The following is a 16,464-nucleotide window of genomic DNA, read 5'->3' as shown; positions in this document are numbered from 1 at the left end:
TTTCGCTTGAAGCGTCTCTGAGCCATCCCTCCGACTCACTTTCCCTTGGAGTTCTTGCTCGCCCTCTACTGGTTCCCTCTTCCGCTGCTACTGCTCTCTCAACCTCAGGGAGCCTTTGCACCTGCGGCGCTTTAGATGTCAGTTCCCTGACATCCACCTCCCCTCCAGGGCCCCCTTCACCCCCTCCCGTCTCCTCTCCTACTGGCGGTGAGGAGGTAAAACCCCTGAAAGAACCTCCCTCATCTTCCGACGTCGCGAACACTTCCTTCCACTTGTTGCTGTTCCTACTCTCTAGGTACTCTTCGTCATCAGAGTCCACTCCATCTTCCAACTCCGACTCCGTGAACCCTTCCATTTCCTCTTCCTCATCGGTGGTGCCGAAATACTCCCTCCTAAACCTTGCTATAGGCTGAGGTTTCCTCGGGAACCTTTGGTGGAACGTTTCTGTTAAAACCTCGTCATTGACTTCCTCTGCACTTACCCAGGTGTTTTCTGACTCCGGTTCCCCTTCCCACGCCACCAAATACTCCACCTGATTACCCTTCCACCTGGAATCGAGGATTTCCGCTACATGGTTGCGGCGTTCCCTCTCTTCCAAGGCTGGTCCCCTGACGTGCTCCCCTTCACGTCCCCCCCTGTATGGTGACAGTAACGACCTGTGGAACACTGGGTGCAATTTCATGTGGTTGGGTAATCGGAGTTTGAAAGCTACCGGGTTGACCTGCTGAATCACCTCAAAGGGTCCCAATCTTCTGGGCCTCAGTTTCTTACAACCCCCTTTGAACGGCAACCCTTGGGTTGACAACCACACTTGATCCCCCACCCTTATGGTTTCACCTTCCCTTCTGTTCTTGTCTGCCTGCTTCTTATATTGTGCCTTGGCCCTTTCTAAGTTGAGCTGGAGCTGCTGATGGATGGCTTCCATCTCTTCTACAAAATGTTCAGCCGCTGGAACGCTCCATCTCTCCCCTCCTTCCCCTGGAAATGCCCTGGGGTGACACCCGTAATTCGCCAAAAAGGGACTCATCCCTGTGGACACATTCTCCGCATTATTGTAGGCAAATTCTGCCAACGCCAACTTTTCGACCCAATCGTTCTCTCTGTCATTGACATAACACCTAAGATATTGTTGAAGAATGCCATTTGCCCTTTCCGCCTGCCCGTTGGTTTCAGGGTGCCGGGCAGTTGAAAAATTAACTTCCACGTGTAGCAAGCTCATGAGCTTCCTCCAGAACCTGGAAGTAAATTGTTTGCCTCGATCTGAGATCACCCTCGAGGGAGCCCCGTGCAACCTAAAGATATGTTCCACAAACAACTTCGCCGTTTCTTCCGCTGTGACTGCATGTGAGCATGCTACAAAATGGCACATCTTAGTTAACAGGTCTACTACTACCATGATGGCTGTTTTCCCCTTGGACCTTGGCAGATCCGTCATAAAATCTATTGATATCGCTTCCCAAGGCCGTTCTGGTGTGGGTAAAGGTTCTAATAACCCTGCCGGCGCCCTTCTTTCCCCTTTGGCTCGCTGACATTGGTCACACCCTCTTACATACTCCCTTACATCTTCCCTCACCTTAGGCCACCAAAATTCCCTGGTAACCAACCACATGGTTTTGTGTTGCCCAAAATGTCCCGCCGTGGGGCTATCATGCAACTGCTTGAGTACTCTCCCCCTCAATTCACCTTCGGGTATATACAGTGCCCCTTTGTAATACAATGCCCCATTTCTTTCCTCAAAACCTCCGGGGCTCTCGCCCTCCCCCCTGAGACCTCTGAGCTTATCCTGGGCATATTCATCATTTTCCGTTTCCTCCACCAGTTCCCGTTGCCCCACCAGCGCCGCCCCACACACCCAGCGGTCCTCCGGGATGACATGTCTCTCTTCGATCACCTCCTCCCCTTCCCAATATTCTGGTTTGCGTGAGAGCGCATCCGCCCTGACGTTTTCTGGGCCTGGCACATAACAAATCTCAAAGTTAAATTTGGAGAATTCCTGTGCCCATCTCACTTGTCGTTGGTTGAGCACTCGAGCTGTTCTCCAATACTCTAAATTTTTGTGGTCGGTGCACACTTGCACCTTGTGTTGTGCCCCAATTAATAAATGTCTCCACCTCCGGAATGCTTCGTGAATGGCAAGTAGTTCCCTGTCATACACCGTGTAATTCCTCTCGGACTTATTCAGTTTCCGCGAGAAGAATGCACACGGTCTCCACTCCGACGCACTCCTCCCCGGTTGAAGAAGGACCGCCCCTATAGCCCGGTCGGATGCATCTGTTTCCACTCTCATGGGTTTTTGTAAATCCACATGCAGAAGTTGTTCTTCCGAGGCGAAAGCCCTTTTCAGTTCTTCAAAGGCTCGATCCGCCTCCACCGTCCAAACAAATTTCTTCTTGCTGCTGAGGCAGTCGGTGATGGGCGCCGTCAAGTGGGCAAAGTTCTTGATGAACTTCCGATAAAAGTTCCCAAACCCCAAGAATCTTTGCACGTCCTTCTTGGTCTTCGGTGTCTTCCATTCCAGTACCGCTTGAACCTTGCCTGGATCCATGGCCAATCCCTTGTCTGACAAGCGGTACCCCAGGAATTCCACCTCCTTGGTATGAAACTGGCACTTCTCCAGTTTCACCCACAGCTGGTTGGCTTGCAGCCTGCCCAACACTTCTCGAACGTCCCTCACATGCTGTTCCTCATCTTCCGAATACACCAACACGTCGTCTAAAAAGGCCACACAGTTCTTGTAGAGCAAAGGTCCCAGAACGTGGTTTATAAAAGCTTGAAAACAGGCGGAGCCCCCTTGTAGACCGAAGGGCATAACGAGGTATTCAAAGGCTCCCAAAGGGGTAAACATGGTGGTCTTCCATTCATCTCCCTTCCTTATGCGTATCAGATTGTACGCCCCCCGCAGGTCCAGTTTTGTAAAAATCTTTCCCTTCCTTACTCTGGTCAAAATGTCGTCAATTCGGGGCATAGGGAAAGCCAGGGGCTCCGACACTGCATTGAGGCCCCTAAAGTCACACACCAGTCTCGGTTTGTCTGTGTTCTTTTTGTCCACAAAAAACACTGGGCTGCCCCCCACCGCTCGGGACTCTCTGATGAAACCTCGCTTCAAGTTTTTGTCAATGAACTCCCTCAGCTCCTGCATCTCCCTGTCTGACATGGCGTACAGCTTGCCTACTGGGAGTTGGGCCCCTGGGAGTAGGTTGATTTGACAGTCAAAGGGTCTATGCGGTGGCAGTTTGTCTGCTTCCCTTTCGCTGAATACGTTGCTCAGATCTGCGTATTGCGGGGGCACCTTCCCTTTGCCCATCACTTCCATCCCCGCTAGGGTGACTCTGTCTCCTCCCGAGACCTTCCCCTCCTTGCAGTGTTCTAGGCAATGCGCTGACCCAAAGGAGACCACCCTCTGATGCCAGCCCACTAGCGGATCGTGTAGCGCCAGCCAGCTCATCCCCAAAATGATGGGCGCTCCTCCCAGGATGGCCACATTAAACGCTATCTGTTCGGTGTGCCTTGCCACTCTCATTATCATCGGGACAGTCTGTTGGCTAACTTCTCCCCCCAACAGCTCTCTGCCGTCAATCGTAGTCACCTGCAAGGGGTTACTTAAAGGGATGGTCTGTATCTGGTGCTCAGCTGCAAACTCCTTACTCATGAAATTACAGGAGCTGCCTGAATCCAAAAGCGCCTTGACCTTTAGTGGGTGTCCGTTTGGCAGTTCTAGTAACACCTCTATCACTAAAGCAGGTCTGGGAGGTTCTGGCATGGGCACTTTCATTGCTCTTTGGCCTGGCTGCTGTGCCCCGACGGTGGCAGCCAGGCGTTGGCTTTTACTTGCTCCTTGCTTTCCTCTTCCTTTCCCCCAACAGCTCCTGCCATCCCTTGCCATTCATTTCTTTGTGGGCAGACTCTGGCAAGTGCCCTGGCTGTTGGCAGAGATAACATCTCTTGGCGCTCTTTCCCTCCTTCTTCCGCCCTTCACTGGGATTTGAAACTGCGCGCGCCCGCGCTGTTCCAACTTCCATCGGCTCTGCCGGCGGGAAAGATGGCTCTGGAATGTCTGGAATGCGGAACTCCCTCCAACGGTCTCCTTTCCCTTCCCGCCTTTCCAAAGCCCTCGCCTCCTGGCGCGCTCCTATGGCCAGCGCAGATTTGGTTAATTGGTCCATAGACTCCGCCCTGGGCCCCCGGGAAAGCTCATCTTTGACGGTTGAAGAAAGCCCCTCTTCGAAAAGCATTTGGATGGGCTCCGCCGATAGGTCCCACCCCAATTTATGAATCAGCATAGTAAATTCAGTCCAGTACTCACGGACAGATCTGCTTCCTTGCTGGCAAGCCATTAACTGCCTTCGCACCACCCCCTGCTCAATATCGCTGGAAAACATCAGGTCCATGGCACGAAAAAACTTCCTCGTGTCCTTTAAGATCTCATTATTCGCTGCCATCAGGGGTCTAACCCAATCTTTCGCCCCGGATTCGAGATGGCCAATCACATACGCCACTCGCGATTCCTCGTCGGGGAAGTCATCAAACTGCAAGTTTAGAGCGTATTGCATCTCTGTTCTAAAGGCATGATAGTTCCTGGGATCCCCCCCGAATTTCTGCACCAATCCTGGTACCTTTCTGGCGAGCGGGGTGGTTTTCTCCTTTCCCTTTTCTGCATCCTGAGCCCTCCTCTCCTCAAGCCTCGCCGTTTGCAGCGCCAACTGGATCTCCAACGCTCTGTACCTTTCTTCCAGGCTTGGACCCCCTCCAGCTGCTCCTGCACCCCCGGTTCCGGCTGGGTTGCTCATGATGCTTCTCTCTGCACAAGCTGGCTTTCGGTGACTTTCGGATTGCTGTGATGGGACGATGAGCTGCTTGTGCGTAAAATGCAAGTCCCTCAGAGTTTGATCAGGTTTTCAAACCTCTGCCTGTGACGGAGCCCCTCCAGCATGGCTGCGTCAATCACTAGTAGAATCCGAAAGTGGCTGCTTTCGGAAACGTTTCCAACATAAAAGCTCCTTAACGGAAACACGTCGTCTGGCCTCTCGGCGTGACAGTTTCCGTCGAGGTGTGGGTGTCCCTATAGGAGGTCCTGAGACCTCCCCACTGGTTTCGCTTGAAGCGTCTCTGAGCCATCCCTCCGACTCACTTTCCCTTGGAGTTCTTGCTCGCCCTCTACTGGTTCCCTCTTCCGCTGCTACTGCTCTCTCAACCTCAGGGAGCCTTTGCACCTGCGGCGCTTTAGATGTCAGTTCCCTGACATCCATAGTTAGCAAGGCCAGAGTTCAGGGATGATGGGAGTTGTAGTACAACAACATCTGGGGACCCACAGGTTGAGAACTGCTGGCCTAGGGGGTCTCATTCTGCATGCAAGAGATGTATCACTGAATGGGGAAGTTTTCAGTGGTTTCCCCTCAAGTGGGGAAAAAAATCAGATTGCCAGGCAAAATATTCCCTGTGCAAAATTGCCATGGCAACAGCTCCTCATGAGAAACCATAGCATCAAAAAGTAAGAATTGAGCCTCAGAAACGGCAGGTGCTAGCTGCTAACGGCCAGTTCACATATTGATCATTTCCCAGTCATAGAAGTTGGTGTAAATTTATCTGATTATTATAGAGTAAATGCATGGCTAAACTTTGGTACCCACCCAGCAACGTCCCATAAGGTTAGTAGGTGCCTGTGTGTTGTAGTGGACAATGTGTTGAGTTTGGATGAGGATTAAATCCTGGTGCACAAGATGGCCCTGACTGGTCAGATCCCTGCCTCTCCAGCTCATTTTCCTAACAAATGGTTGTAAAGATAAAAAGGAGGAAACCTTGAAGTTTCTTGGCAAAAGGACAGGATACAAAGGTGGATAAAAACAAAAATGCCATTACATTTTCCTCTCAAGAAAATAGCACAGTGTCACTAGATACGTGGCTCTTGAAGAAATCCCTCAATGCACTTCCAAATGTAACTTGCATTTTTATAGTCTGCTGGAGAGCTGTATTGTTTTTCAACCCCTTTTCCCCTTCCCTGCAGGGTCCTGCGAAAGACACGGGTGAATGGGGACAACCGCCTTTAACCCAACCTTTGCCTGCTGTAAAGCACCCTCCAGTGCTTGTGATTCTCACGGATTGCTGTGAACTGGTTTCTATGGAAACGTCACTGCTTTGGCCTACTTTCAGGCAGCTTTTCGAGTTTCTCTTCCGAAGGGTGTTCAAGTGGAGAATTTTTTTTAAAAAAGAATCCAAGAATCAATGGTTTCATTGTCTTGACCATGACCTGTAACAAAAACTCAACAGCAACAAAAGACCCTCTGCACCAAGCCGTAAACTTAGGTGTGCTGATTGTGTATGTCTTTGTCAGTACCTAAGGCTGGATGCAGCGGCCTCTCATCGACATCCTTCTTCCCCAAGACTGTAGTTTATAGAGAGGATAATGCCCTCAGAGCTGTCCAGCAGAGCCTACAGGACCTAGATCTATCTATCGTATTATTATTATAGTTATTAAACTCCTTAATCACAGCTTGTGCACAGAATGTGAGGTGATTTCCATGGCAGAAGGAAGGAGGAGCGTTTTTCGTTGTAGTCAAGCACAATCCTGGTAGGACCTACCAGACCTGGCCTCCGTGGCCATCTCAAGCTATGCAAGGCCCTAGAGTCTGTCTTTTCCCAAACAAAATGTTACTAAAAGTGGATCATGTATTGCATTAGCTACGGTTTTAGGCACACAAAGTGGCCACCTATATAATCTTCCTTTGGGTGACCAGTTCATTGAAAAGTGTGAGGCAGAATCACATGAAGACTACATTCTACTGTTTAAAAGTGACTGAGATATAAAGGGTTGAGGAGGGGAGGGGAAACCTGAGCCAAAGGCAGCTCTGCAGGTGTTAGAGCTCTTGCCACTGAAACAAACTTTTTTTAATTTGCTTCCCGTTCTGTTGAATTTCAGCCATCACTAATGGGGCAGGTATGTGCAGCAGAAGCTATGGGCTTTTGCGCCTGGTCTCCCTGGCTGTGGCCAAAGTTTCCAGGCCAGGAATACTACAAAAGGCAATCTTCACTTGCTCTGTGACTTCACTGTTGTATCTCCTTATGGGGCAGGGTGCTGGGGCAGGGGGAGACTTCTGCATATTGCCAAACCATCTCCCCCTTTCTGAGGCAGCCGCTACCATTGTCCATGGACTCAGGCCACAGGAATTAGGCCATCTTCTTCCTGCTGTGGTTGAGCAGGTGGGGGCAACTTTAACCAGTCATTCCATGTTGACGTGGCAGCAGTGATAGTTGTGCTGCTGTGCTTTACTAGAGAAGCTATACCACCCTTCCAACAGAACTGAGTTGTTTTTATTTGGGCTTCCCAGACAGGAGCAGGAGGCAAACATGCTCCAGTCTCCAAAGGCAAGTTCCATTTTCTGTGGCAGTATTTTACTATATATTGTTTGACTCTCTTATGAGGAGCAGAGTCCTGCCTGACTCCTCCTGTCCTATGGATTCTGATCAGCTGGCTGTTGGCTGGGACGGATCAGACTGCACAATAAAAAATCCTCAAGTAACTTTATTTTAGTCTTTCCTTGTGTTTTTGTGTGGTGGAAGCCCCAAAGCCCTGCCTTTGGAATACTTCACTGAGATGAAGACCTGTTTTCACATGTGACAAATTTCTAGCCTGGACAACCCTTCCCACTAATTGGGTGATGCTCAAGATCCCAAGTGTTTCAAGGAAATTCAATTGCAAGGAAGCTTGCTTAAAAAATGTAAAAGAAGAAGAGCCTGCTGGATCAGGGCAATGCCCCACCTAGGCCAGCATCCTGCTCTCACAGATGCCTGTGGGAAACCAGCAAGCAGGATTCGACCACAAGAGCATTCTTGCCTCCGGTGGTTCCCAGCCACTGGAACTGCACACAGAACCACAATGTATGTGGCTTACTGTAGTTGCCTACTTATAATGGACAGGAAAGTGGATGGGACAATGGACTGTCACCAGTGCAGGTGTGCAAATAAACCAAATTGTTCAAAAAGCGGCAGCTTATATTGGAATTTAGGACATTTGTATGGAACTATACATCAGGATAGTGAGTTATTTAAATGTCAATACACCTGTTTGGGACAGAATCATTTTCTCATCTCATAACCAGAGTTTGGAACTTTGCACTCGCCAAATCACACTCCAAATCCAGCCACAATATAGTGACAATTTTACAGAAGGAGCCACTGTGGCTGTAGTGTTAATAAACTGTCGTACTAGGGCCAGGGAGACTCAGATTCAAGTACACACCCAACATATAATTCATGGGATGACCTTGGGACCTACCTCACAGGGTTGTTGGTGAGGGTAAACGAGGGTGAGGCCCATGTAGACTGGAACTCCCCAAAGGTCGTATATAATGAAATAGACAAATTCAGAGAAAATCAGCACAATGCAACAGGCATCGCTTCTCTTGTCTACCCCTTCCCCTCCCACCAAGATTGACAAGCTACAAATGTGCTTTTCCCCCTTGTTGTTTATTAGGAACAACCAAAAAGGTCTCATATCACCAAACTGTACAAGCAAGCTCTTCCCACCCTCATAGCCACATATACAAAATGAAGGGAAACTTGCAGTTCACTTCGCAGAAGTGGCGTCATTGCTGAAAAGGAGCGAGTGCCATCATACCAGGAGCCAGTTCCCTCTGGCCAAAGGAGAACTGGCATTCACCCGCACCAACACCTTCAGCTTTTTCCTCTTCAAAAAGTTTTACCAAAAGTACAAAAAGAATCCAATTTTTCTTCACGTAGTTTGTAAGTTAGCCCCACCCCCCTCTTTCCCCAAGACGAAAGCAGACCACCACCCATCCAAAGCTTGGTGCTGAGGGCCCCTTTTCAGCTACATTACAGCAACCTTGTGGATAAACCAAATTTCTATGGTGCTTTAGAAGGTGCAATTTACAACAGTTTTCCATCAGCTTTGAAAGTCAGTAAGTGTTGCGGTCTGCTTTATGAGATAATTTCACCGAAGTTGAAGAAAAATGGATGATAATAATAAATTACCCATCTGACTGGGTATCCATAGCAAAAACATCCTAAAGATAGAAACTATCCAGGAACATCTGCAAATGTTCTTACTCATTTGTTCCAGGCATTCAGGTTACCTGCTAGGATTTTCCCATAATAAGAAAAGCATGGTAGGGATAAAACCAACAGGTGGGGAAAGGAAGGAGCTCTAATTTAGTAAGAGCAACAATTCTTGCTCTGGCACAGATTTCTGAGAGGTCTTTTTCACTTGAGAAATCCTCACTGTTTGCATGCCCTTATTGTAACTTTCATTTTTTAAATAAAACATATCCTTCATCAACATGATCCAGACATCATCTGTTATTATCAGAAGACCTGGAAATGAGAAACGAGCGAAATGGCATCAAGTAAAAGTAGGAGCCCTAAGTTTTTATGGACTTTCCTCTACACGCACACACACACACACCCATCCAGTAGGCCAGCTGCCACTTGTCTTTCCAATTTGCTTTACAGATTCAGAGGCACCCAACCAGTGTGGCCAATGGGCAAGGATGATGGGTGTTGCAGTCCAATGGCAGCTGGAGGGGCACAGGTTGAGAAAATTGAGAGCAAACTATGGAGAGGCTCTGCGGGGGGGGGGGCGGCGGAATTGTGCATGCCAGTTCAGACATTAGATTTCTGAGACAAGCAAAACAATGCTTATACACTAGGGCTGGGCGATATCTGGTTTTTAGCTACACATCATGATATACCAATATATCATGATGTCTGAAATAAGGATGCAGTTACAGTTGTAGAGGCATAGGCTGGCTTCATGATTTTTCCTGCATTGTGATATTTGCTGGTGCCTGCTCTTGTGATTCGCTGCCTTCTGCATGAGGCAGCTCTCTCTCTCTCTCTCTCTCTCTCTCTCTCTCTCACACACACACACACACACACAAAATTCACAATATGTTGCCATGTCAAAAATTATGAAACTGATATCACAATATGGTCTTCAAACTGGTTTTGGATGATCTATTGATCTACCGCCCAGCCCTTTTATACACACAGAATTATTAACACATGAATCCAGTTCTGACAGGCTTGTGCATTTTCAAAGCTGGTTTCAGGGTTGGGGTTTCATTAGGTCTATAAGGGAGCCATTCATTTACTGCTAGTTAATGGAAGAAATGCACTGACAGTATGTTTACATCATTCCTTGACCTAGAAGCTTTCCTGCTAGCCCCATAGAGAGAGAAAGTTGCACAAAGGAAGCTGCCTCATACCTCATCAGGTAGATTTCCTCATCTGGCTCAGTTTGGTCTATTCTCATCAGTGGCAGCTCTCCAAGGTCTTTGAGAGCACCTGCTCCATATCTGAGATTGCAAGGGTTGAATCTTGAACCATCTGAAGACAAAGCATGCACTCTACCAATGAGCTGTGGGTCTTCTCCTACATACAGATCTCATTCAGTTCAACAGAGGGCGCACAGGAGAAATTCCTAGCAGCTCACAAGGACTTGCCTCTTTGCAAAGAGGCTAAACAAGCCGCCTTCACAAGCAGAGCTCATTCTACTGGTGAGCCTCACACACACCAGCCCATTATTAAAAATTTTACAGTGTGCTATTCCCATTCCAAAGGGTGGTTCAACTGGCTTTCAGTTTTAAAAACAACAACTAGCAGAAGTTTCACTAGGAACCAGGAACAGATGAAATTAAGATTTCAAGTATGACTAATAAATACCACATGAAGAGACACTGTGTGCTTGCAGCTGAACACACTCCAATCCCTTCCCTTGATCTAAAAACATTTTGCATTCTGGTTCAGAATGCTTTGCATCTCCACATTTCATCTGTCATGTGCCTATTTTGTATAAATGGAGGGGGGAGGAGATTTTTTAAAAAAGGTTTCAATTATGAACAATGGTTTCTAAGACCTTGTGTATGTATGATCTTGCCTGGCACCATTTCCAAACTCTGAAACCGTCAATGATGGCACTAGCTGCAATGCTATGCCATTATTATGTCAAGATTTATTTGATGAGATGGCCATATGGAGTGTCATTGTCAAGTCAAAGCATCTACTGAGCACCTCCTAATCTCACAGCTTGAGCAATGCCAAGAAAGCCAGTCAACAAGTTATTGTTTATGCAAAAGCTGTACCACTAGTATTAATCCTGATTTCACTAAGCCAAGTTTGTGTAAATATGTTGGTGTGGCTCTGTTCAACTCAAAGCTAGTATGGGGTAGTGAACACCCCATTGAACTGGGGCTGGGGAGGTTTGGGTTCAAATTCCTGCCCAAGAGGTGACCTGGAGTGAGCAAACAATGCCAAGCCTGAATGGGGAACTAGTGGCCATCTAGATGCTGTTGGACTTCAGCTCCCATCAGCCCTTGCCAATGGTCAAGGGTGATGGGAGTTGTAGTGCAGCAACATCTGGAGAGATATTGGTTCCCCAGGTCTGCCTTACAGGGTGGTTGTGACGGGAGGGGAGACACACATGCACACGGACTAGCTCGACAGGGAAGGAAGAGTAAACGTAAGGTCATAATGCAAGTTCAAAAATAAGCCAATGAGCCAAAATAAATTAATGTAATTATGTTTGCAAGGCTGACTGATGGGCTTGAGTACTTTGGTTCCTACCCAAGTACTTTCCCTCCTGCGCTTGTGAAACGTGGGGGCAGGAGCAGAATGCAATGTGAAGAAGCAGATAAATGCTTTCAGAAAATGAAACACATAAATAAAACATCCTCAGTGCACCAAGAAACCCGGCTCCTAAGTGCCTTGCCTAACTGCCCAGCATGTAACAGTGTCTACCACTAGCTAAGCAGCCACATTTCTAACCAAAGTGCTCCAATATCCTTAGGAGAGGTGTGAGGATAACTTTTTTCCACTGTGAATTCTACAATGGTACTTAATTTTCTAGCTACAACTGAGACTGATTCATGTAGATCAATCAGTGTAAAAAAGACTTGTTTTACCACCAAACGTCCAATCTCTGTCAAAATTAGCTTTTGTATTGTGGGGTAGGGTAGAGACCTACAACTCATTCTCCAGACAACGACTCACAAAAATGACAAGCCTCTTTGAATTAGGAAGCTGTTTTATACTGAGTCAGACCACTGATGCATCTAAGCAGCTCTCCAGGGTCCCTTCGGTATGCAAAGCCTCTTCCAAATTTTCTACATAGTTCAAGAGTTGGAACTTCTAACTAGAAAACCTGTGCAAAATTGCAGCGATGCTTCTTGTGACATGAAACACAGCTGTGAAACCCCCGGGGAGATCAACTAAAACTCTACGGTTTTGCTAGAGAGAGGAAGCAAGAGGATGCCTTAGCTCATAGCATCCTCTCTTTGGAATCAGTCCTGTCCTGCAAACTCAAATTAAGGTACTGAATATGGCTTTAAATTTGGTACAGGTCAGCAAGTCAAGTCCCGATTATGCTCCTCTGTCCACCTTTGCTCTGGAGAGAGGGAGTTGTGTGCCCCCATTGGAATCCACATGCCCAAAGCTAGTCAGTCGTTGGATCAGACACCAATGTGGTAGGAAACACCATGAACTTTGCGTTCAACTGATCCATGCTATATGACTGCACTGCAGACTGGTACAGCCACACGGCTAGTGCCTGCAATGTTTTAGGAGTGTTGTTGGTGTGTGTCTGTTGCATACACCAGGGATGCTCTGCCACAGTTCCACCCTAAATGATAATCAATTTAAATTAAATACCTACTTAGTTACAAGCTAACGCAGAGTCCACTGAAGTTGCAGGTCTGCAAACCACAAACCTGAACTCAAGGCTTGCAAACCAAGTACATCATAGAAATGTCTGATCTGCTATTAAACTTGGCTACTCTAATCATACACCCAGTTACGTGGAACTGGGTCTCTCTGACATCCTGTTTTCTGAGTAAGGATGTTGAACATCACAGCCTTAGGAATCCCTTCACCCTGCCATCCTTAGGTAGACCTCAAGACACCCACTTCAAATTTGATGCCAAGTCCTTTTAACTGCACACAAAACTACTTTCCCCTTTTAAGAGCAGAGTGAGATTTCCAATTACACAGCAATCTGTACATGTACATTTTTAATATTGATGCTATGCATAAAATAACTGCATATATGTACTGTATATGTGCATACTTAAAACAAACCTGTATGTGTAGACATAGAAAAGCAAGGATATAGACTGCCAAGAACTGTTCCTGTGCCATTCCCATTGAAGTGAATGAGGTTGCTCGTTCATTTGAGAGCTTCATTCCCATTCACTCCTATAGCAGTGGCCTACAATCTCCTTTGAAGACTGTACCCCAAGACAATTACCCACATTTGTTCTCTGAAGGCATTGCAGTAAAAGGAAGCTACAATATTTTAGTCAAAGCTCATTGCACAAACTTTCCCTGGATCCAGGCCCCTTGCTTCTAAAGTAAACCATAAACAGGCCTGGCCATGCCATCAGTAGGTTCTAGCAGCTATCCCACACTGTTTCTCAAAAGAGCTATGGAAGTGCTAATAAGGCTTCTCTCATGTGAAAGCAGAAAGAAACTCCAGCAAATCTATCTACGTCTTAAGAGTAGGTTACTGTGTTTGAAGCTCTAACACTGCAAGCTGGCTGGGCTCCTTTTCTTACTTGAGCATGAAGAGCAGAAGCTGAATTCACAAGACCTCTTTCATGGAAATATCTTTGAGCCATAGATGGCCTTCAGGCATGATACTGAAGGGGAGAGCCATGAATCCCCACTTTGGACCTTACAGCAGAAGCAGAAAGATGAGGCCTTTTCTTTTAATATGTGGATTGCTGCTTAATATAAGCGGAGCTTGCGAACCTACACATTCCACCCCCCCTTCTATGCTAAAGTATCTCCTATTGTGTACAAAAATGGCGAAGGGTAGAACTGGGATGGGCTGGGGGGGAGTTGTAGAATCAGGCTGGAAGGCGTGGTTTTCACAGAAACATGATACAAAGGGAAAGGGTTAAGAGGACATTGTTCCCCTCCCTCACATGATGAGCTGTCACTTCAAATTATAGCATCAGTGGTTGTGTTGTGAAAAAGATCCAAACTAAGAATCCAAGAACTCCACACAGTGTGTGTATCCACCTTCAGATTCGCACACAGCTGAATTCTGAGACTGAAAAATACAATGTTGTGCTTTAGGGAGCTTGGACAACACAAACATACTTGTGATTTAAAGGCTCAAGATACAGTCATGATTTTTGGGAAAGAATTCATGAGGACACGATAGCCACAAGCTAACAAAATTTAGGTGGAATGAAGTATCACACAAAGACAACCTTTTCTGAACAAGAGATTTGAGATACACTCAGTACAGCAGCCTTCAATCAACACAGTGTCCCTCTAGATGTTCTGAGAGGACAATTCTGATAATCCCTGCCCATCTGGAGCAGACAGTAGTCCAAAACATCTGGGGGCACTAGGTTAGGGATGGCTGCAACATAGGTGCAGTAAGAGAGATGGGACTGGATCCAGTGCTACCTCTGGAGAAGATACCTGAGGTGGTTCTAAGGAAGGGAAAACTCCCCTATAACCACTCAGCATAACAGTTACTTAGTGCCACCAAACAGACTCACTTAAATAAACGTTTTCAGCCACTACAAATAAACTCCAGCACATTAAATTATAATTTTTTCATACTATTAAAATAATTAAATAAAATACTTAAAAAACAACAAGAGGCCAAGACTTGGGTAGGTAGGGGGAGAAGCATACCTACTATAACCATGTAAGATTAATTGTGCAATTAAAATAGCGCAAAGCTGCTTGACCAAAAAAAAGGGGGGGGGGAGCAGCAGCTCATAAATGGCTAGGAAGTCTGGGAGAAATGGCAAAAGTTTCCAACAGATCATCCCTCTAAAATAAGGTATGGGATAAAACACAATTCTGGTCCAAACACAGAGGTAGGGTAGGGGTATGCAAAATATGATGATTGCCTACTAAATGTTTTCATGCCCCCCCCTTATAGTATTCTTAATAAAAAAAAATTAAGTTTGCTTGCTTTAAACAAGGGATCTGGATTAAGATGTGTTTTAAAAGTGCATTGATTCATATACTTGCAGATTAATTCAAGTAATAGATTCTGCTGCAGAAAAGTCTCACATTGTTTGTCACTAAAAGATGAATGAATGACAGATGCCAGAGTTCGGGGTCGTCACTGTCACCCGACACCCCCCCAACCCCCAGATTTCCACCCTACTAGCATGCATCAAATGCCCAATTAGAATAGCTGTAATTTGCCATATTCTTATTATCCTGGTTTTGTGCACAAAAACTAGGAATACTGCTCATCAGAGCTGTCCCTAAAACACACACACATGATTAGCAGCACAACCCTATGTCAACTCAGAAGTTCCATAGAGTTCAATGGGACTTGCTCCCTGGTGAGTGGGTGCCAGTTGCAGCTTTTATTTCCATACCTAGAGATTCAATGGTGAAAGGATGTCTGTCTCTCTCTTTCTGTATATGCAATGATTCAGCCTTCAGAGAACAAACACTGAAAGATTATGAATGTATTATGCCAATGATAGTCCAGTTCTATGAAACAATAACGTTTAACACAATGCCCCAGATTCATGATCCTCTTTGCAGGCCACTCGGTAATATAAGAAAAACCGTTTCCATACCGATAGGAAGAAATTGTCCACTGGAAAACAAAAACGGAGAATCTATTTGAGAAAGAGGAAATTTTTGCCACTGTGGCAGTTCTGCTCCTATGCTTGACGAGGCAGCAGACTGCTAGACTAAAACTAAACGTACAAAAATGAGCCCCTTCCCACACACAAAAATAAGGTCTTCTTGAGTAATCAGTTCCCTCTTGCTTAACTCCCCAATGTGCTTTACAAAAGTATGATCTTGGCATTATGGCAGTGTTTCCTCAGGACCTTCAGAGATTCAGAATGAGGCCCACAGCTGCTGAGTCTTCACAAAGTTAGCAGCAGATCCTTCGGAGGAGGCAGGGCTGGTTCACTCCATCTCTGAAAACAACACACAGGCGTGTCACAATGCACTCTACAATACTGAAAGAATAAGCAAGCAGAAAGGCCAAGAGTGAGTTTGTGGAGTGGGGGGGGGGGAAACAGACCCACAAAGTCATTATGACTTCAGCTATTTTGAGAAGGAAGTGTTCGTTTGTTTTTTGAGAACTGCTTTAGAATGCCTGCCCAGTGCTACCAGTCTGTGTGCTTAAGAAGTTGCTCTTTGCCTGCCTATCTTCTGACCTTATCTGTATTATGTAGCTCCCTTTCATTTCCCCTCCTCTAACTTTTCTATCTGTAACTGACCAGAATTCCCCTCTCCTGAATGATGCACTGCCTAGAGCAGTGTTCCCCAAACTTGGGTCTCCAGATGTTGTTGGACTACAATTCCCATCATCCCTGAGCTCTGGCCTTGCTAGCTAGGGGTGATGGGAGTTGCAGTTCAACAACATCTGTGGGGACGCACAGGTTGAGAAAGGCTGATCTAGCTCAATACTGTCTGAACTCACTGGCAGCAGCTCTCCAGGGTTTCAGACAGGAGTCT

General features: G+C 46.5%; 2 protein-coding genes and 1 long non-coding RNA gene across 6 annotated transcripts in view; 1 reads left to right on the top strand and 2 right to left on the bottom strand.

Moving 5' to 3' along the window:
- The window catches only part of PLCG1 (phospholipase C gamma 1), a 97,966-nt gene extending 90,447 nt beyond the window's left edge, over positions 1-7,519 (top strand). For both annotated transcript variants that reach the window (XM_081916651.1, XM_081916650.1), the window contains exon 32: positions 6,002-7,519. In XM_081916651.1, coding sequence (XP_081772777.1) covers positions 6,002-6,044 — 43 coding nt within the window. In that variant the 3' untranslated portion in view covers positions 6,045-7,519. The remainder of the gene's footprint in view (positions 1-6,001) is intronic.
- A 922-nt stretch (positions 7,520-8,441) lies between these two features.
- LOC309373215 overlaps positions 8,442-16,464 on the bottom strand; it is a 408,815-nt gene continuing 400,792 nt past the window's right edge. Inside the window, exon 2 of the long non-coding RNA XR_014169851.1 lies at positions 8,442-9,386. This is a non-coding gene — a long non-coding RNA (uncharacterized lncRNA). The remainder of the gene's footprint in view (positions 9,387-16,464) is intronic.
- ZHX3 (zinc fingers and homeoboxes 3) overlaps positions 8,442-16,464 on the bottom strand; it is a 47,100-nt gene continuing 39,077 nt past the window's right edge. For all 3 annotated transcript variants that reach the window (XM_081916735.1, XM_081916733.1, XM_081916734.1), the window contains exon 4: positions 8,442-15,920. In XM_081916735.1, the coding sequence (XP_081772861.1) occupies positions 15,910-15,920 (11 nt within the window). In that variant the 3' untranslated portion in view covers positions 8,442-15,909. The remainder of the gene's footprint in view (positions 15,921-16,464) is intronic.

The sequence above is a fragment of the Podarcis melisellensis genome (genome assembly GCF_964234715.1).
Source record: "Podarcis melisellensis genome assembly, chromosome: 6".
In the NCBI taxonomy this organism is placed as follows: Eukaryota; Metazoa; Chordata; class Lepidosauria; order Squamata; family Lacertidae; genus Podarcis; species Podarcis melisellensis.
This window is presented reverse-complemented; position numbering and strand designations above follow the sequence as displayed.